The 22,591-nt window shown below is 40.9% G+C and overlaps 1 protein-coding gene across 1 annotated transcript in view; it reads right to left on the bottom strand.

Moving 5' to 3' along the window:
• Positions 1–22,591, bottom strand: part of LOC124286911 (mucin-5AC-like) — a 115,657-nt gene that overhangs the window by 81,263 nt on the left and 11,803 nt on the right. The window contains exons 5-8 of the mRNA XM_046723356.1: positions 14,693–15,019; positions 13,904–13,999; positions 11,542–11,637; positions 11,270–11,365 (exon numbers count right to left, since the gene is read on the bottom strand). Coding sequence (XP_046579312.1) covers positions 11,270–11,365; positions 11,542–11,637; positions 13,904–13,999; positions 14,693–15,019 — 615 coding nt within the window. The remainder of the gene's footprint in view (positions 1–11,269; positions 11,366–11,541; positions 11,638–13,903; positions 14,000–14,692; positions 15,020–22,591) is intronic.

Genomic DNA, 22,591 nt, shown 5'->3' with positions numbered 1-22,591 from the left:
ATCCGTTCGAGATCGGAGACCACCCAGTTGGATGGGCAGAGGCGAGTTTGCACTTTCGGCAGTTACTCAACCAGACTGGTTAGCTCGAGCAAACTATCTCAGTTCTCTAATAGAGGAGGGGGTGCTCGAGGGCCAACCAAAACGTCTTTCCGATGCATTACTGGATTTGGTCACCGGAAAGAAAAAAATGACGAGGACGTCATTTCAAGGAAGGGGGGAAGTGTGTGGCAGATATAACTTTGTACATAGGGATTTTATTATTTTAATGTTTTCTATTCTGTACATATATATTTATCAGTAGGATAGTTAAGATATATGTGTGTAACTACAGCCACGTGACTGGCGATTCCGCCAGGTGGCGTTGATTAAGGGTATATGTAAGGTTGATGAATTTAAATTCGTTCTCTCGCTTGTGCAAACAAGACCATACATCTTTAAGCTTTTTTATGTGTGTCATATTATGTAAAATCGTCCATGTGTGATTAATCATATTTACTGTTTCAGGTCATCAATTTGACTGGATCATTGGAGTAGAGATGAACAAATTTAGTAAGCTGTAAGCTTCATGTATTGTTCATTGGCCTGGCAAGTCATTATAATGTTGCATCTATTCTATATGAAGGTTTTGGCTGGCAAGCCAATATAATACTGCATGAGTTTGTTCTTCTTTGAGCTGGCAAGCCATTAGAATATTGCATATTTCTATATGAAATATATATTTGAAAGCTATGGGCTGGCAAGCCATTAGAATATTGTACATTTCTCTATGAAATGTATATCTGAAAGCTACTGGGCTGGCAAGCCATTATAATACTGTATGTGTTTGTATGTTTTGGGGTTGGCAAGCCATTAAAATATTGCCTTTTCCTATATTATATGTATATATGTAAAGCTGTAGGTTGTATTCAGCTGGCCTGGTAAGCCTGTATATTATTGCATATTCCTGTATGAAGGAACTTGTAAAATATGTTGATTAAATATTGCTAGGCTGGTAAGCTATCATGATGTGCATATGGCATTTGTATAATTTCCTATAATAATCTTGAATTTAATTCAAGTTGTGATATAGGTCATGTGTCCCTCAAGCCCTTAACAAACTCAAGCCATGACGTGCTAAACTGATTGGCCAAGCTAACCCTCCAAGTTAAACCCTTTGTCTAATAGCTTGCACTCAGTCTGCACAAAGTCACTCCACAGACAAGTTGACAGGGACTGTTCAAATCAGGTCAGTTCAATATATCTCTGTATATTTATATTATTGCATTTATATGTTGCAGTACATTTAACTTGTTCTATTAAAGTAAACTAAGTGTTTGCTATTATCTAAGTCTCATCCACAGGGTAGGCGCATTGCTTGTATTGTCCATTTGAGATTTGTATGATTATTAGATGTGTCATACTGTTTTGTACAATTAACTACATGTATATCCATTACTTAAGAAGTGTAATATAGATCAGTTAACCTCCTACCCAATTACTATATGAGTACAATTTGTATAAAAGTTCATAATCTTATTGCAATTAGAATATTTATAAATATATATTGTGCTATATACTTGGCAAGATTGGTTGTAACCTTACTGTGTATGGTATGTTATCTAGTCTGTTTACAACTACTAGTATGACCTATTGCAACATTGATGATTTTATTATGTGTAGTATTAATGTATCATTATTTCTATAAATGTTTCAGGGTGAATTATCGACTAATAAATGCTCCTTCAGGCAATAGCTCACACCCGTAGCGTGTGTTTGTAGTTTATTACATTCACTGCCCTGCTACATATATAACTGTCAAGGGCCCACATGAAAGTGCGAAGACTATCAGCAGCGACGCGAGACCGAGCCAACGTTCGGCTGTACAAGGCAGACCACCACCAGACAACCCAACTGGTCGGGCACTTGACACCAGAACTGGAAAACCGAGAGTGGCGACCTGCAAGATGACCATCACCTTCAAATACCGCTTCTACACCACCGGATGCTCACAGTGTACCCATCAGCATCAGCAGCGATGTCCACCTCACCGGATCAGCTGGAACTACTGACTGCGTCCTGTGGTCATCCATTTCGGGGTTTGCAAGTCATTAATCCGCCAACATCGCCTGAACCGCCTACGCTGGGCAAGGAACTTGAGGCGCTGCCAATGTCGCAACAGGGTACAATATCTGTGGTGTTTGGTCAACATGCATGCAATGAACGTGACAATCAAAACTCTTTCTGAAATATTTACGACGTTTCTTAGTTTGTTTTGTTTATAAAAGTGATCCCAAAACGCCAACTGGTCTGTCTACTTCATTTTGTATGTCAGTTTAGTTTCTGGAGGGAAGCAGTGTGTCACATGATGATCATGAACACAGTATTTCTTGTGTAATTCTTAATGAGGTTAAAATAAGAGTATCTACAATTTGTAGTAATGTGATGATGCGCCTAAATTCTGGCGAGAGTTAATTTTTTCACAGATTACTCCAGATGGTGTTTGATGTTCACACATGTCCAAGCATTTTCGATACTATTATCTTGGAATTGTGCAGGCCAGGCCATGCTGCCAGAAGTTTCCAGGGAGTCTCACGAGAGCTAGGCTATGTACAGGGACATTATCATATGAATTCTTATTAAAGTAGCCATCTCACAATTCTTCAAACCATTCCGATGTAATCGAACTATTGGTTCATTTTGCTCTTCTGTCAATAATTCTTTGGCAAGCCATCTCTCGAGCATGCCATCGTCTGGACGTCTGCTACGCGGGGGACTGCCGGTATATAACACAATGCATGACGTCCTCAAAAAAAGAGGGAGAGACTGAACATGTCTCTAACCTATTTTGACCATTGCTCATCACTCGTACGGACGTATGTCTGGCTCCTCCTCAAACTGGCAATCAAGTGTCACAGAATTGGAATTCATTGCCATGGATATCTCTGCCTGCAGATTTTGAAGAGGAGTATCTCCAGCTAGAACTGGTCCAACATTTACAATGTCAGCATGATCACGCCCAGGTGTTGGTGATGGAGCACCTGCAGCCCCACGCCACGTCCCAGTGTCATAACAACTAGCCAAACATTTCTAAACATTATTTTTGAAAGTAATATGTTGTAATAATCGAACCCTTCTCCACATCATCTGATTTTTTAGAAAAAGGAAAAACAGTTTTCTTTTGTCTGTTTTTGTAATGGAGGTACATAATGTGCTTTGATTTCTCAATCATTTTAGTCAGGGTTATATCGTTCAGTTAAACAATATAATATGCTTCAGAAGCAGTACCAACAAAGTACTGGTATTGGAACCCATAGGAAGCTGCGTCTGAGTATAGGAGGGCAATACTTATTTGCATGGGTATGAATCTCTATAAATGAAAAAATGACTAGACGTGTATTGTTACAAAATGACGGTATGACACTGGTACATTTCTACCATCGTTATTTTATATGGTTAATATTCAACCACGATTTTAAAACCCAAAGGAAATATAGTCAGGCTACTGATCTCATTATGAACGGGGTAGTTGTGCATTACCACACCAAGGGATGTGTTGTTGTTGACACTTTTGTGCATGGGCTTTCATCCTCGTCCATCGTCCAGTTCACCATATGTCTATTCAGTTATGATAAATACCCTGAACCAGATGTTATATGACGAGGTCGTGCCCAAGTTACATTTCATTTTGTCTTGCCCAGGAAACCTCTGTGTGCTCCTTTGAGCAATAGAGGGTGTATACTCCCATTATGTGCGTTCATTGAATTATGAACCCCGATATTGGAGAGGAATAGAGCTGCAAAATCTTAGGTTTGTATCCAGAAATGTTATTCAGACCGTAGTATTGTTACAAACGCATAGGTGCTGATTTTTCTACAACTTCATGTACAGAGTTACATCCCTTAGATGGGATAGGAACCTTTCATTTGCACAAATCCGATGCTTGTTGGTGTCATTGTAGTGAACTACACCAGTTCGGGTTTTCCTGTCACAGCCTGCATACACAATGTGATACAACTGCACATCTGTTCAATACAACATTGCACTACAGCTCCAGCATTCACTGCATATCTCGCCAACATACAAATGATAAGTTGTCCATTGATATCCATAGTTCCGTGACTTTCCGGCTACAAATGACCCTTGTCTGTCGTTATCCTTTATGAAGGCAAATAATAAAGGTTGTGTGTGTATCATTCTGATAAACTATCTCTAACCAGAATGGTGAGTCTATATTCATGTTCAACTATACAATGGGCGGTGGGGTAGCCTAGTGGTTAAAGCGTTGGCTCGTCACGCCGAAGACCCGGGTTCGAATCCCCACATTGGTACAATGTGTGAAGCCCATTTCTGGTGTCCCACGCCGTGATGTTGCTGGAATATTGCTAAAAGCGGCGTAACTCAGTCAGTCAGTCAACTATACAATGTTGTCGCAATGACAGAACTTCAATGAAACATTAAGAAGGAAATCAGCCTTTATTGAATGAGGATCCACAAAAGGAAAGCAGTTATGTTAGCAAAGTTTTACCAGAAAACATGGACATGGTGAACCATTCTATAAATGAGTCCATAAAACACTTAGTGTTGCATCAGCACATTTCAGCCATAGCGCTACATGACCAAGAATACATGTTCACAAGAGAATCACAAATACAACACAATATTATAAAGCAAAGTCGTTATACATATTTAAACATAACAACATTATTTAAAAATATTTATAACACGGTCTATGAATAGCAATAAAAGTGAGCGTTACGTTGTCATGTCATTAGGAGACCATGACATGCCAAGCGTTATATACTTTGAACAGCACCATCTTGTGAAGTGATAACATACAATAGGGATTAAGCTGTAATCTGCGTTCATATATACTATCCAAAAAGAGTAGGGGATATTCCATTTCACATGCATTGTTCTAGTAATGATTATCAAGGAAAGTATTATCTACCCTTTGAGAGTAATCATTTTCCGTAAAATTATCGCCCAAACACAGCACTGACATGCCCACAATATGCACGTGGTAACTGTGATGATCATGGGGGTTGAACCTGAAATTTGCACGTTGTTAGATGTGACGTTTCTCGTCATTAACAGAGGAAATTGGAATAAGCAAACATCAATTTGGTTGTTTTAGAACTCTGTTAACAACTTTGAGACATGCGCAGACTTTCTCAAGATGACAGGTTACGTGCCCTTGGCATGCTACAGGTCGGCACAACACAGACCCTTGTGGCACTCATTTGAACGTTTCACAGTCCGTCATCAGTAGATTATGGTCCAGATACCGTGACACACAATCTGTCAACGACAGACAACGCTCAGGTAGACCAAGGGCGACAACTGCGGCTCAGGATAGATTTATCCGTACTACAGCCTTAAGATATCGTCTCATAACAGCCAATCAGATTAGAGATCGACTGCAAGCAGGTGCTGGTGTTAGAGTGAGTGACTAGACCATCAGAAATCGACTGCATAGTGGTCAATTACACGCACGGCGTCCTCGTGTCATTCCCTGCTTGAGAGATGGTCACATTAGGGCAAGACGTTTTTGGTGTTTAGAACGCCAACGCTGGATTATCGACGTTGGAACAATGTAATGTTCTCTGATGAGTCCAGATTCGTGTTAGACTTCGTTGATAGACGCAACAGGGTTTGGCGTAGACGTAACGAACGTTTCCACATGTCAACGTCATTAGGCATGATCGTTTTGGAGGGGGATCAGTAATGGTGTGGGGTGACATCACTGCGGCTGGAAAAACGGACTACATGTTGTTGCTGGACGTGTCACAGGTCAGTACTACCGAGACAACATCCTGGCAGCCCATGTTGTGCCATTTGCTCGACGCCATGGCCGCCGTTTCATCTTCCAAGAAGACAACGCCAGATGTCACAGGGCTAGGATTGTCACTGAATACCTCCAACAGCAGAATATCACCAGATTACCATGGCCAGCCTTAAGTCCAGACCTTTCGAACATGTCTGGGACATGCTTGGACAGCGCTTACGACGACGTCAACAACGACCCACTACTCTCCAAGAACTTGCCGCTGCATTGCAAGAAGAGTGGAATAATGTCAATCAAAATGACTTGCGACGCCTCATAAGGAGTATGCCACGTCGGATCCGTGCTTGTTTGGCCAACAGAGGGGATTTACCCATTATTGACTTGGTTTTTACCATATGGTAAATTTGCAGATTGACCCTTGGTGTAGTTTGACCCATACCACAGAATGTCCTTGTTTCTTTGGCATTATCAAATGTATGGAATAAAATTCCATATGGTCCCTTAACAGTTCTTCATCATTTGTTCCGTTCTCGTTTTCACACGTTGGCTCTCATCAGCCATCAAAGTCCGATATCCCCTACTTTTTGGTGATAGTATATATACACATATATTAGAAACGTTTCATAAGCTATTCCCAAACAGGTGTTTCCAAATCCCAATAGGTAAACACAGACCTTCACAAAGCAAACGTCCGGATCTCGGAATGTTCCCGACTATCGCGGTTTCATTGTGCTCGTTTCTTACGACTATTGGAGCAGGGCATAGGCGAGCACTGATTTCGTTCATACGAATTTCCACTACACTACATCTCAAACAATATGTTGTTGTCACAATGAAAGGACTGGTTAACATATAACATAATCTTTCAAAACAAGATTACTTTTTCGTCAGTATGATGGCAAACAGAAACAATCCTGTCAAATCAAGAAAATTAAGAGTGAAAATTCAGATTGCGTGCATTACAAGTAACAGTTACAAATGTATAAGCTATGAGCATCAAATGTTGCATTCATTATAATACTTTTTACCAAATGTGCGTAAAATGTATTCAACATTTCAAGAATGCAGTTGGGACAGGTTGCACCTCACATTTAATCTATACCTGGTATCATCACTATTTGACAGTCATTGAAAACCACAAGTTTATGATTGAATCGGAATGATACGATGCTTTAAGCTAAAAGTCTTTGGTTGCTATATTTCCCGCATATAACATGTCCTTCAACCCTTGTTGGGTTTGGCGTACACGTCCCCAGTGTTGACATCTTCAGACACCTTTGGATCATCTTGTCTCTTCTTCTTGGGTTTCTTTACTACAGCATATATGTCTGAAACTGATGTTCACACAATGGGTTTTCAATGTGCCTCCCATATGTTGGTTTGTTTGTTTGTTGGTTGTCTCACCCGCACTCAGCTATGTTTCAGTAGTCAGGGTATGAAACTCCCAAACATTTCAGCAAGACCACAGGGCTGGTTAGATGTAATTCTTGCCAGCCCTGACCAAAACGTACCTGCCAGCAAAAAATACTAATCATACATGTCTAAATTTTAACCCGACCGTCGGGCAGGTGAATTTGAGAATCTGGCAGTCCGTGTTGAAAATAACCCGTCCCGGTCGGTCGGGCAGGCGGGTATTTCTAACGTTGCAGTAGTGTGTAAATAATCGTTTCTGGACCAGTGGTGGTACGCAGCGGTCAAACGTTGACACGCATAAGATGCATCAACCACGTCCACGGGTGTGATGCCCCGGTCACTTTAGTCGTCTCTGACAACAAACACAGGTCAGCGATGACCATTTCTGACCTGAACAGGTCGTGCCACGTATTTACCTTTATTAATGACTGCATCATGGATAATAAACTAAACAATCGATCAGCCTCACCTTGTTGAACATCTGAAGACCTGCTTTTATCAGGTTTAGCATACAGGTTGTCTACGTTGACGTCACATGACGCACCCTGCTCACGTGGTGTGCACGTGCTCGTAGTTAACATATCCACACTCGCGTATGCATCTGGAGAAACATTATAATGTTAAAATAAACTCATGGCAAATACCAGTATTCAAGAAAACACATCCACTTATGTAAGTATAAACAAATATTATGATACACTACCGACAAAACTAAGAGTTTGAATCACTAATACAATTGAGGTGAATACACGCTGAAAAATGCCTCCGAGGCAGTATCTCAATGAACAGACAAATTGGAGAATTGTGGGTATGATAGAAGGGGGAACACCACTGTGCCACTTGTCCGTGTGTTGGGTAAATCAAAAAGTGTAATTTCAAACCTGTGGGACAACTACCGTCAAACGGGTGGGGCTGCAATGAGACCTGGGCATGGTAGACCAAACTCAACGACACCTAGACAAGATGGTCTCATTACATTAATGGCCCTATGCAATAGGTTCGAATCAGCACCTGCTATCAATAGGGAATTCCGTACAATAACTGGACGACGAATTTCAGTATTAACCGTTAAGAACCGACTCTATCAAACCCGTCTGAAAGCAAGGGGGGCAGTGAAGTGTGTCACCCTCACAGCTCACCATAGGCACCAAAGACTGGTGTGGGCTAGGCAGTATCAGCCTTGCGCCATTGGCGTTACACCATGTTCTCGGATGAGTCAAGGTTTTGCCTCCGATTCACAGATGGCAGAAAACGTTGTTGGCGTCGTAGCGGTGAGCGGTATGCCAGAGCGGCTATTATTGACCATGATCAGTATGGGGGCGGTAGTGCCATGGTATTGGGCGTTATTCCATGAATGGCGATCGGATCTGGTCATCGTTAATGGAGACTTGACTGGTCAGCGATATGTTGACGAAATTTTCTGTCCTGTCGTGGCTCCACTGGCTAGAATTGTCGGCAGGAAGTTTGAATTCCAAGATGATAATGCCAGACCACATCGTGCCCAAGTCGTCACCGCTTATCTCCGACGAGAGGGTATACAGACATTGGACTGGCCCTCTAAGTTCCCAGACATGTCCCCAATTGAGCATCTGTGGGACGTTCTCGGCCGGAGGGTGTACGCCAGGGACCCCGCACCCGTCAATCTGGCCCAACTTGTGGGCAGCTCTTCAGGCGGAATGGCGGGCAATACCACGGGCAACCATCCGGAGGTTAATCAACAGTATGCCATCAAGGTTTCGTGAATGTGTCGCCCAACATGGTGGACACACCAGATATTGATCTTTACCCCCGAAATTGATTTTTGTGGACATTTAGAGCAATTCCACATTCATTGTCATTTCATCATTTCCTTTATTTTTTGTCGGTAGTATAGTTAAGACAAAATTATAGAATGGGATCAGATCGACCTTTCAAGTCTTCATTGTGACATTTATAAGAGACATGTTAGAAGGCAGTGTCACCTGACATAATGAAGTCATCCTCCTGATTTTCAGCTTCGTTGGTAGGGAAGATATCACGTGACCGTCTATACAACTCATTTTCGACTGAAATATACAAAACAACTCATAACAGAACGTGGACTATCAAACATGAAATATTGCAAGGGTAACGTTGATTGGAGAGACGGGGACGTCAAAGGAGCTCTCATTCAGATAAGTATCGGCTGTATAATACAAATATTTGACTCCATGTAGAAGACAAATACAATATTATCGTGGGAACATAGCATGAGGTCCTGTACCACAGTTGCCACCTGCAGTCTGATTCCAAATTCAGTTATTTTATCATCGAGTTATACAAATAACAATAAGATGATTGATAAAACATACCCATGTCGCAATTTGCCGCGTTTGGATAAACTTGAGCGCTGGAAGAAAAACTGAAATAACTTATGTGTGACAAGCAATGTAAATAATCTTCAACAAACAACTTTAAACATTCACATTGTGAGGGAGTGGGAAAAGGAGGAGACGTGTGGCATCATATCTTAGCCCCTCTCTGTGTGTGCGTGGAGGATCCGTAAGTAAGTGAGTGAGTTTAGTTTTACATCGCTTTTAGCAATATTACAGCAATATCACGGCGGGAGACACCAGAAATGGGCTGCACACATTGTACTCATGTGGAGAATCGAACCCGCGTCTTCGGCGTGACGAGCGAACGCTTTAACCACTAGGCTACCCCACCGTCCCCTGTGAGTATGTGTTCAGATGTGTTTGTGTGTGAATTTGGATGCGTGAGCTTCCATGTTTTGTGTAAAATGTTTTTGTACGTCATTGTAATATACTCACGCCGTAATGTTCGTTTCTCCTTTCATATCTTCCTTTTGATCTGGAAAGAGAAATGATCGGCGTTATGCTGCACCGTGACCGTTAACAAGATATAACTCTGACAATCGATAAAAGTACCTGATTGTAAACGCACAATATATATGATATTACTTCCAGTATTTAAACTGCCTTTTAGGTTAAACATTATTATTTATGTCTTTGCCAAAATTTTATATTAGCGAAACTTATGTTACATTTCAGTACAAACACTGCCCGTGCTGCTTGTCTTCTCCGTCGGATACACACGATGCCGACGACAACGACGACAAGCAGAACAGCTCCACCTACAGCACCAACCACGATGTAGATGGTGTCTGTATCACCGTCATCTGTAGAGACTGAAACACAGTATAATGCTTGGTCCAGGACACAGTCAGATACAGCTTGTGACGATTGAGGGGGTTATATGTCTGCAGTGTGAGAAAATGTCATGTAAAGGTCTCACTGAAAATTAGTACCCCAAATGTGGTTCTAGACCTAATAAGGACACAGCTTGAAATGTCAGGGGAGGTAACATGTGCTACAATACTTTACTTTTACAGTGTTCTGATTGCAGAAATCGCAGGCTGTGACTCATTGACTTGGTTGATAAGATGACTTTGTACCACGACGGGTCATTTCTAGCAACATCGACAACATTACTGGGTGTGGCTACACTATAAACAGAGACTGGTGTTGATGACGTATAACAACATATCATTCTCGACAATCATATCGCTAACTGATATACAATATAGTCTCTACACTGGCCTTGTGTTTGTCTGCATACATTGTCCAGTGTGCTTTGTTCTCCATCAGGTATGGTTAATAGCTGATTACATGTCAATGAGTAAATAGATACTCGCATGAAAGACATTGTTGTCATATATTCGTGTTGCATAAAAGAGTTTCTATTCGGTAGAGTAACTACTTTTAGTAAATCCTTAAAAATGCAATAGCGTATGTAATAATGCTTATGACGTTCCAATGATTACTATGTTGTTGTCATTGTTCAAATTGCGTCGAAGCAATACGTCACAAATAGGATCCAAACTAATTCACGTATTATTTGGTATGTCTGTGGGTGTTTACTTTACTCTTAGCTTAACATTTCCATATCGCATTCCCATTATGAAACAACATACACAGCCTTTTCATAATGATTAATACAAAAAATACAGTCTTACAATCTTTCCGAATGTAAGATCAATTTCTAAACTCAATAATTCATGATCTTAAATGTTTCACCAGTGGAACAGGAAGTGGAACTGTCAAAGTAAACTACCATTCTGTGGTGTCACTGTCCCAGGTACGGACGTGGTCTCCATATACCGGGTCGTTGTTGATGAAGACTGAGTTGACGTGACAGGACTTGCAACACCTGAAAGGAGATTGGTCACTGACTTGATGTTTCGGTTGTTTTCAAACCGCACGTGTCTGTCACTGACATCAGCTTTTGGCTGTTTTTAATTTTGCTGACTATTTACTGTGATGTCAAAGATAATTATCGGAACTGGAATAGGAAGTGAGTACGATATGTACATCAGAGAGAACTACCTGTCTGTGGTGTCACTGTCCCAGATTCGGACGTGGTCTCCGTATACTGGGTCGTTGTTGATGAAGACAGAGTTGACATGACAGAACTTGAAACTACTGAAAGTAGATTGATCATTCACTTGAGGTTTGGGCATATTCCCCCTAACCTGAGAGACGAGTGTTTATCTCTGTTTATATGATGAACCTACTTCTTAAGCATTAGGCTTGTGGAACGTAGCCATTCATTTCAGCAGACCTTGGTTTTTTTAAAATATTTTCTAAGATACACAGTGAAATTGAAACAGACCCATGTTCCAAATAGATGAAGTATATTTAAGCAACAATTTGTTCGATAGTATCTAAACCCTTATTCCTGTTACTTTTGAGGCCAAAAAGGAAACCACTCGCATTTCGCATAAATGGTACTTACTGGTATTTTTGTTTTTAAAAGCCTTTAACCATGAATAGGTAAAACGGTAATCTATAACTTAAAACAAAAGTCTCGGGACGATAGTGTAATGGACGATCAATGAGGACGTTACTGTGACGTCATAATACGAGGTTAGAATGTAGCTTAAAGGTCACATGCAACGTAAAACACAACTTTGCCGATTCTGATACCTTTCGGTATGGACTTACCGAAACAAATCATCAAAAATGCAAATTCAACTTATAAATTTGAAAAATAACGCGATAAAAAAACCGCGCGAAATCGGAGTTCAAACTATTCACTAATTTTCCCCCGACTTTTCGGGGGAAAACTGGTTTCAACAGCTGGGCTGCACTCATAGCACATGCGCAGTGAAATAGGTTCGCGCAGCTTGGAAGCGGGTTGTCCGGTGAATACTCGGTGAAGACTTTGGTGTGAGCTATTTTTTTAATGTTTTGTTGATATCTCAGAGGCGCGAGCTTTTTATATATTATGACAGTAAATTAATTGTTTATATAATTTCATTTATCTATTTCATCACACGTTCTTCTTACCGAGTCACTTTCTCAGTTTGATACTTAAAAGCAATGTCATTATTTAGCATTGACAGAATTTCTTACTGTGATATAGATATGTCGTTGTCACAGACAAAACTCAATGTCTTGTTTTATTGACACCTGTGTGTCTGCCTGCCTGTCTGCTAATGACAATATTCAATACACAGCTGCGATCACTGACCACATGCAATTTGAACTTAACACCAATCAGGCTATACACCATAAACAAAACGCATTGACTTATGGCCCGAGTTCGGTTTCTGTCACATTATGTAATTACACAGACAGGCAGGTGTGATACTTGAACACATGACATGTTATGATGTCTGTTGATTGCAAAATGTTATACACAAAAAATGAGCATGTATTTACAAAACCCAACATCTCTATATATACACACACAATGAGCCGTGAGAGAATCTGCAAATGAACCAGCCGTTACACTTGAGTGCACACCCACCCGCTCTGACTGGGTTCGGTGTGCCGGCTGCTTCGTTTCTTGGGAAGTAACCCCAAGTACACAATATTGCACTTTTGATTTGCGATTGTACGCTTATAATTTTGTTTATATGTTTCTTCATATCCAGAAATGTATATTATATGTCATGAATAAGTGATAATTGTGTTTTAATTATGTTTTATTTTTTGGTTGCATGTGACCTTTAAGAATGAGGACAATGTTATTTTTTATTCTGTATAGGCGACGTTTCGACATAGATTTTAATGTAGAAGCACTTGCTTGACAACGATAATATCTATGTATATCCATAAATGTTGTCCTCATTCTTCATCTCCTCAACTTCTAGAATGCCAATCGAAGAATCAAAGAAGTATAATGTTGTTTGTCATTGTTTGACGATCGTTGCGGATCACCTATATAGCTACCGCTAACCTTTGTGGTAAGCAGTACGGCCTAAAACGGCAATTAATTCACGTATTATTTGATATAGATGTTTAATACCCAGTCTTTGACGTTTAACTCTCAGCCTGACATTTCCAAATATATCGCATTGTGTGTGCAATATATTAAGTCAAAAGGTCGCTACACATAACAGTTAGTATTGTGCAAACATAGTTGGTTACAGTTAATTCGAATGATTCCCATTAGGAAACAGCATACACCCATGACAACATACATGTTACACTTTTTCATAATAACATACATACACACAGTGAAACTGTCTTCCTGGGTTTTATGTCTACATAAAGAATTTCACTTTCTAAACGCAACTTTCCTCAAGTATTTCACCACTGTAACGACCTGTAAATCGTTCAGTTACAACTACTTCTGTCTGGTCTGACTTCCTATTTAAACTGTAATTCATGCTCCACTGATCAGTATATCGTTATCCTGCATATATCCTGAGAACGATATGTTCATCTGAGAGAGAACAACCTTTCTGTGGTGTCACTGTCCCAGGTACGGACGTAGTCTCCATATACCGGGCCGTTGTTGATGAAGACTGAGTTGACGTGACAGAACTTGCAACACCTGAAAGGAGATTGGTCACTGACTTGATGTTTCTTTTGTTTTCAAACGGCACGTGTCTGTCACTGACATCAGCTTTTAGGTGTTATTAATTTTATGGCTATAGATGATTACATTGCCGACAATTTACCGTGATGTCAAAGATAATTATCGGAACTGGAATAGGAAGTGAGTACGATATGTACATATCAGAGAGAACTACCGTTCTGTGACGTCATTGTCCCAGGTTCGGACGTAGTCTCCATACACCGGGTCGTTGTTGTTGAAGACAGAGTTGACGTGACAGGACTTAGAGCACCTGAAAGTAGATTGGTCATTGACTTGATGTTTGGGCATGTTCCCCCTTATCTCTGAGACGGGTGTTTATATCTGTGAATGATGAGTATGCTTATCAGTAATCTTCCTTTCAGAACATAGCCATTCATTTCAGTCATATTATTTTTAATATTATTCTATACACAGTGAAATTAAAACAGAACAGGTTCCAAATAATTAAATATATTTCGAATGACGTTTTTTCGATAATGTGTCAATCCTTATTCAGAAATTTTGTTTGCTTTCAAATAGCACGGGTCTAGCACTGACGTGTTTACTTTCTGGTATTTTGTTTATTGTATGACAATAGATGATTACATTGCTTACAATTTACTGTATTGTCAAAATATAAAATGAATACAGCTAATTCGTCATACCCACCTACACTATGAATGTTGCTTCTCGGGTATATGTAGGTGTCGTTTACAAGCTTCCCGCACTGCCATCCTCCCTGGTCTGTAGCGGAGTTGAAACAAAACTCTATACTGTGGACCGTGGCATTGCAGCTCACACTGAAACGGTTGATGTTATTATTCCCCACACGGGGTGGTTGCTTAGTACAATTGTTGCTCATTTGCGTAATGACCTTTGTTGTATTGTTCTGCAACCATGCTATGTTTACTGCAGAACCAGAAGTGCCGCTACAGATCAAGGTGAAGGTTTCTCCGTCTGTTGCTGATAATGGTGAGCTCGTCAGTACAAGTTCAACTGGGGAAGCAAAGGAACCACCATTAGAGTTTCGAGAACAGTTTAACCTACAGGATGTGTTGGTTGTCATGTATGTATACCATAATCACGCTTATTAGTTTTCACATAACTACATTCAGATACGTTATCAGCAAAATACACTGGATTAGTGTACTGGTATGTTAATCGATAACAACAATCGATAACAACGCATACCATATTACCTATTGTTAGAATGAACACACAATGTAGACTTCACATTTGTAATCAAACCCTGGGCTTTCGGCGTGACGGCCAAATGACGAATGATTAGCATGTTTGTCAGATATGTACATTAAATGACTGGGACTCATAAGGCGTTCAACTAATTTCAATTAATACGGAATAATTATTTGTATGTGTAAGTGCACATTTAAGGGTAGACATTTCACAGGCATACTCATACTCACCATTTCTAGCATAGCTCCATGTATAACGCCTATCCACACACAGACCAGTATGTTCCAGATCTTCATTGTAGCGACACACATTCCAAAATATGTCTTAAAATGACTTCAACTATCCACAGCGTGTGATGGAAAGACTGAAACATCCACGTCGCATTGGAACAAACAGGGCTCTACAACCATACTTGTGTGTTCTCACAAGTTTCAACAAAATATGGCATGTGTTTCGACACACAGCTACATACACGGCCAGTATCGTACAGTTGTACAACCTTGTATACTGGTATACAACATGACCAGGATGTGAAATGTTATTTCTATACACAACAGGTATAGTCAAGGATCAATATTCTTCTTTCTTACATAGTCCCCAGCTGACAGTGAAATAGACAAGCTCTTAATGCAAAGGTATCCTGTGTGGTAGTTCAGTTTATGCTGTTCTGTCAACATAACCTATTTGTTCGGTTACTAAACTTGAATACCAGTCTGACTTGTTTTCAATACCCGCTTATCTGTTTCACCGAGGTATTTTTGTGCAACGAGGAAGTCGTCTCATCAGTTAGAGTATTGTCGTATTAATAAAACAGGAACATTATGCAACTCATGTTACAACAACCGTCCACAACAGCGCATGTTTCTGTATCCAGACATGAGCGCTGCCTGAGTTGTCGTAAATGAATATCTGGACTGTCAACATCTCTCATTTACAGGCAAAGGGTTTCACGGTAAATACAAACTCATGAGTGTGTAGCCACTCTAAAGTCTACAGCCATTATTTTTCGGGACAGTGCTTGGCTGTCAGTTGTTAATGTGTACAGTTTCTTGATAAAACAGCTCCACAAAGAAAACTATGCTACTTTATGGGTAACGACTTATTTATGGTATTATGATGTGACGTTTCAGTATAGATGTTTATACCGTTGTCAATCAAGAGCGACAAGATTTGTCACTCATAAAGTAGCATACCTTTCTTATGATTCATCAGCTTCAAACCAAACAATCAATGAGTGAGTGAGTGAGTGAGTTTTACGCCGCACTCAGCAATATTCCAGCTATATGGCGTCGGTCTGTAAATAATTGAGTCTGGATCAGGCAATCCAGTGATTAACATCATGAGCATCAATCTACGTAATTAGGATACGATGACATGTGTCAAAAAAGTCAGCGAGTCTGAACACCCGAACCCGTTAGTCGCCTCTTACGACAAGCATGGGTTGCTGAGCACCGATTCTAACCCGCATCTTTAAGGGCCGGGTTTCAATATACACGCTGAACATGTTTTTACCGACGCACTTGTATATCGACGCCTGTTATTGCTGAACATATGTATGAAGGTACGATGATGACTGTAAGTGATTAGACTCCCGTGCTTGCGGATTGTGGTATTCAAATTCTCTGACAGGAATGGACGGTGGGGTGGCTTTGTGGTTTAAATGGTTCGAAGGTCAAGGTTCGCCTCCCAACATGGGTGTAATGTGTAAAGTCATTTTGTTTATGTCCCAAGTTGAAACCGGCGTAAAGCTTTCCACAATCTCTCACTCACTGATTCGCTCACTCACTCGATATTGGTTACACAATGCAATTCCCCGTATCACAAACACTTTCTACATCACATTCTCACTTTTTCCTGACAGATAAACAAACGATAAAAAACGTCAATGGCAAGTTTGTATGACCGTGTGTTAGGTTGAACCAAATAAATTGTACAAACACAGTAATAGTATTCTGGCGTGCAAACACTGTTAAGAAGGCAATGTTTGTGGTGGGAAGTACTGTGAGCAGTATCAGTATTTATGCCATGTTTTACCTCCACTTTTCACCTACTCATATCAGCCAGTATCTTCCTGGTTTGCGTCTTCTGTCACAGTTTCGCTTACTGACCGAGTTTGGTTGTACGCCGCTTTTAGCAATATTCCAGCAACATCACGGCGGGGACACCAGAAATGGGCTTCACACAATGTACCCATGTGGGGATTTGGACCAGGGTCTTCGGCGTTACGAGCCAACGCTTTAACCACTAGGCTACCCCACCGCCCCGTTTTGCTTACTAGTGTTGCACTCAGAACATAACAAACCTTGTGGGCCAGGCTCCTGGGTGTTGCCTCGACTCATGGACGCTGTAAGGAGTCCTATCAACACAATCAGCTCAAGGCCAAGTCGAGATTAATATAAGAGTACACAGCTAATCCAGAACAGAACACGTGCGTAACGATCCCCGTTCCTGTGTCACACACGTCCCCTGCCTTCGACATAGTGTAATATTACACTATGTCGAAGGCAGGGGACTGACTCGTGTCAGTTGTAACCTTGATCGAACGAACTTCTGGGCAAGAGCGGCATGACCGTCTTTGAAATCCTGATAAAAAGAACACGCTCGATTGTACCTCAAAAATTGTGAAATGTAAACACCAATGTGAAGATTTTTAGGGGTCACTGTTACTCTTTATGCATGGATATAAGTATGGAACAGTGAGGCGGTCACACATGTCTCCTGAATTTCAAGTTCAGGTGGGTAAATCAGTGGAAGGCAATTGGCTATATGATGGTTACTGAACGATATTTAATGAGGAAGCTTAAGTTAGACTTATTGGCCAAATTACATTGTTTATATTTTGCCAACCCAAGCAGAAATTCTGATTCAAATGCATAAAGAAACAGGGGAGCACAATTGGTGCCCATGGGGATGCCTACTTCTTGGCGAAATCATTTACCCCAAAGACTTGAGTAAATCATGCAGTCGCTCGGGAAGGCCAATACAATGAAGAGACTTCAGAATCCATTCATGAGGGACAGTCACATGCAGTTTTGTAGTCAATCCAGCACATGGAGAGTTTGCGTTGACATGTTTTAGCCTCTTTCGAAATCTATTTCTGTATTTTCTGTAGAGGTTGACCCTCGCAGCCCCAACATCCCTGCCTCGCTTCCTTCTCACAGTTGGCACCGTCTGGGTGGCTACGGTGACCGACGTCAAAACTGCTGATGTGGACGTTTCTGTGCTCGCTTACTGTAGAGTTGTAAAACCAAAAGGACACAGTACAGATAATGTGCCTGTACTCATGATTATTAACACACCTGTGCTTGATGTTTTTGTATTTTGTTTGGTATATTAGGACAAAATTCTATGTGGACTAGACGGGTCAAAAAGCCAATCAGCGTGAACTTCCAAGAACTGATTACAATTCTTTAAAAGTTATATTAACAGCCAAAGAGTATTTCCAGGTGGTCGATAATCCATTATCTTATTATGCAGAGAGAGACGTATCGTTAACGCCGTATGTACGACTTGTGATAACACTAGGCGACATCACACACACCTTATCATGTTCACATTGGGTTGTTAGGCTTACCTTGGCTGTCAGCTGGATGTCTTCCTGCTCCAATAGCCTGTACCCGGAGAGTTCCAAGCTCTTCCTGCAGCTTCTGTAGCCGGCCTTCAACAAGCTGCAACATAACAAATAGAAGACGAGTCATCCTACTGTAATCATCTGTCTAAACATCTCTATTCAAAGTGTGTGTGCATGTAAATATAGCTGAAATATTCTGCTTTGTTTGCTGTTTAACTGAGCACCCAAGAATACTTCAGACATGTGTCAGCTGTCTGCAAATGTGTCCGAACAAGACAGTATAGTGTCTGATATCACGGCCATCCGTCTGCACAGTTGTGATATAACCCGTGTAAGTAGTAGGGAGACTGGTGGTTCAAGTGTCCACCTCATAAGCTGACCAGTCATCGGTTCAACGCGTTCGTACAGGATTACCTGTCAATGATTTCTCACTCATCCGCTCAATTTAGTAAGGAACACAACCATTTTAGACATATGCTATATAGGAATATATACAGTAGGCGTGTAAAGAGCCAGGTGACATATTCAAAACGTTTAGAACAAGTAACACGTGTGCTGCAGAAACAATTAACAAATATTGTGTTTACTCACATTCACGGAGGTCATAACCCGTTGTGCCACTGCCAATAAAGGGGTTGTAGATATCGGTGATGAGGACGATAAGCTCTGTGACGAGGCCTGTGCCGGCGCCTCTGTCGTAGGGGTAGCCTGTTGAGCTGCCTGGGTTGCCGGTGGTGTCTGGGGTCCATTGGCTGTATGGGTGGCTAGGATCCTTGTGGTCTGCCCGGGCAGGGAAACATAATTAAAACATTGCGATGAACGATGCGAATTGCAGAAAAAAGACGTAAAAATCGACAAATGTGACAGAGGTGTGAAGGCACCCGTGTTTAATATAGTACGACATAAGGGAGAAACCATTTCAAAGAAGGGATCTTTCTTCTCCTCCTTGGCAATTAGTGAGGCCACAGGTTGACTTAACATTAACCACATTTAAAAAGTCTGAAAGTAATGAATTACAATATGAACAATAATTTAATCAATTAAAATGTAAACATAATATATACAAATCCTTATTTACAATTGGGTCCAAATATGGTGGAGCAGTTGCTTGTGCCACTGTGGATCCAGACCAATATCCTCTAGATTACCAGATAACAGCTCAATATTCACAACAGAAGCAAAGTCCATACTAACAGCTCTTATATAAACTCTGTCAAAAAAAGAAACGCAACCCCTGTATTTTAGAGATTTTGATCTGAAGTTTTAGGACGACACGGCATTTTTATTATTTAAGACAGAAGTCTGAAATTTGGCAGAATAATAACCCAGATGGGCATGTTTAAAATTGTCATTTCAAAAGTCATCTCACAGACACCAGTTTGTCACCAGGGGGGGCGTCTTTCTCAGTATCTCGTATGAGCACCACGCGCTGCAATCACTGCACGGCATCTCCTTGGACAAGAACGGATAAGACGCCGGATTCTTTCCTGGGGAATGGCTCTCCACTCCTCCTGCAGTGCAACGGCGAGCTGTTGCAGCGTCTGTGGCGGCGGCTGACGTTGACGTACGCGTCGATCCAGAGTATCCCACAGGTGTTCAATAGGGTTGAGGTCTGGTGATTTAGAGGGTCATGGCAAGACATTGACGTTGGAATTCTGCAGACAGTTCATTGTTGCACGTGCAGTATGAGGCCGGGCGTTGTCCCGTTGAAAAATCTGTGTCTGTTGGTCAATAATCGGGAGAAGGTGAAGCTCTAACACGTGGTTGATGTAACGTTGGGCTGTCAGGTTCCCTGGAACGATCACCAAGTCTGATTTCTGGTTGTATGAGATGGTTCCCCAAACCATGACGCTTTCTCCGCCAAATCTGTCCACCTGTCGGACGCAGATGGGCGCAAAACGTTTATGACGTCTCCTATACAGACGCTGTCTTCCGTCGTGACGTTGCAAAAGAAAACGTGATTCATCAGAAAACCAGATTCGCCTCCAGTTTTGTAAAGTCCGTATCCTTACGTTGTTGCACCACCTGAGTCGTCGGCGTCGATGTAGGGGGCGTAGTACAGGTCCAACAACTGGTCTACAGGCACGTAAACCCGCTTCTTTCAGACGGTTCCTAATCGTTTGAGCTGACACTCTCCTCAAACCTGGTATTTGTGTGGCAGTCACGGTTGGTAGGGCATGCCGATTACGCAGGTGATGGACCCGGATGTACCGATCTTGAAGGGGGGGTCGTGATTCTTGGCCTTCCACTTCTCGGGCGATCGTTGGTCAAATTGAAGTTGTTGTAGCGGCTCCAAAGTCGGGATATCGTTGTTTTGTGAACATTTAGGTGCCGTGCAACAGTTCCAAAACTTTCTCCGGCTTGAACACGACCAATGGCGATATTTCGGTCGGCAGCACTCAATCGTGGCATTTTTAACACAGCTTTTCGGCGACAAATGAATGAATATAATACGGAAGCACATGGGCTTTTATACACCCCTACATTAACTGCCATTTTCATGATTTGCATGTGTTTTTTTTGTGCGAAGTCACCATGAGGGTCATTTCATGCGTTGTGACGGAATAAGCAATAAAATACACTTATGCGTACAAATGCAGTTGTTTGGATGGTAATCTTCATTAATTACGTGTATCATTTCAATACATTCGAATAAAATTTAGTTTGGAAGCAATAACTTCATTCAAACGAATTTTTCATATCTGAGGACAGGGGTTGCGTTTCTTTTTTGACAGAGTTTATATTGATAGACAGTCTACGTGCGTTGTACGTGTGAGATTGAAATTTCACTGCACACGCTTGTTGATTGCCTGACTATTCTACCAGGTGGTGGTCCCCTAAGAAATAGCAAAAAGTGACAACAAAATAATGATCGTTTGTTAAACAACTTTGTCATTCGGGTGTCCAAAATTAAGAGACAAATCATCAGAGTGTGTCTGTCGATTTCATGTGACTGTGCAAAACTTGGTTTTGTTACGATTATTAGATATTCTGTTAATGAGCAATTCATCGATCAAAAATGAATTCAAACGGACTATATTGGCTGTATCCTCAAAGGGGATTAAAGTATCGTAACATTATTGTCCCCTTGACAGAGTACGTAAGTGCCTAAACATTCAAAGTTAAACTTTAAACTTACCATTTTTAACGTAATAATTTGGTTATTTTGAATTATGGCTAAATTTTCCTACAATCGCCAGCGGCTGAAGGGATGGTGTAAATCCAACTAGGGTCCATGCAGGTAGCAAAGTTACTGTATGTCCCCACGGTCCCTAGTTGGTGATCTATAACCTGTTTTTATATTGTCTTGCTATGTATGGTTACAATGTTTTAACTTTAATCACTAGTTTTAAAATTTATATCTGTGATAGTCTGGTTGTTTACTTTTCTTCGTTAACAGGTTTTTATACTTCACCTATAATTATTATTAATATATAACTTGATATAGTCACGGTATGGCTGAAATACTGCCGATGTTACTAAAATCTTAACTCACTCACTTATTGTTTTGTGTAAGTCCCCATGGTCCCTAGTATGGTGATCTACCTTCAGGTGTTGGGGATCTGTAGCCTGTCTATATGTTGTATTGTCCCATAAAATGCTATTTGTTTTAACTTAACATACTAGTTCTAATTCTAACTGTGATAATCTATAAAATATAGTTGCTTTACCGTCCCTTGACGACATGTTTGACAATATACACATATTCTTTATCAACGTCAAAATTGTTCTCGTTACGATATGGCTGAAACATTGCGGATGTGACGTTAAGTATTCACTCACTCACTCACTCCCTCACTTAT

The sequence above is a fragment of the Haliotis rubra genome, unplaced genomic scaffold, assembly GCF_003918875.1.
Source record: "Haliotis rubra isolate DU_JTF1 unplaced genomic scaffold, ASM391887v1 Scf396, whole genome shotgun sequence".
Classification (NCBI taxonomy): Eukaryota; Metazoa; Mollusca; class Gastropoda; order Lepetellida; family Haliotidae; genus Haliotis; species Haliotis rubra.
This window is presented reverse-complemented; position numbering and strand designations above follow the sequence as displayed.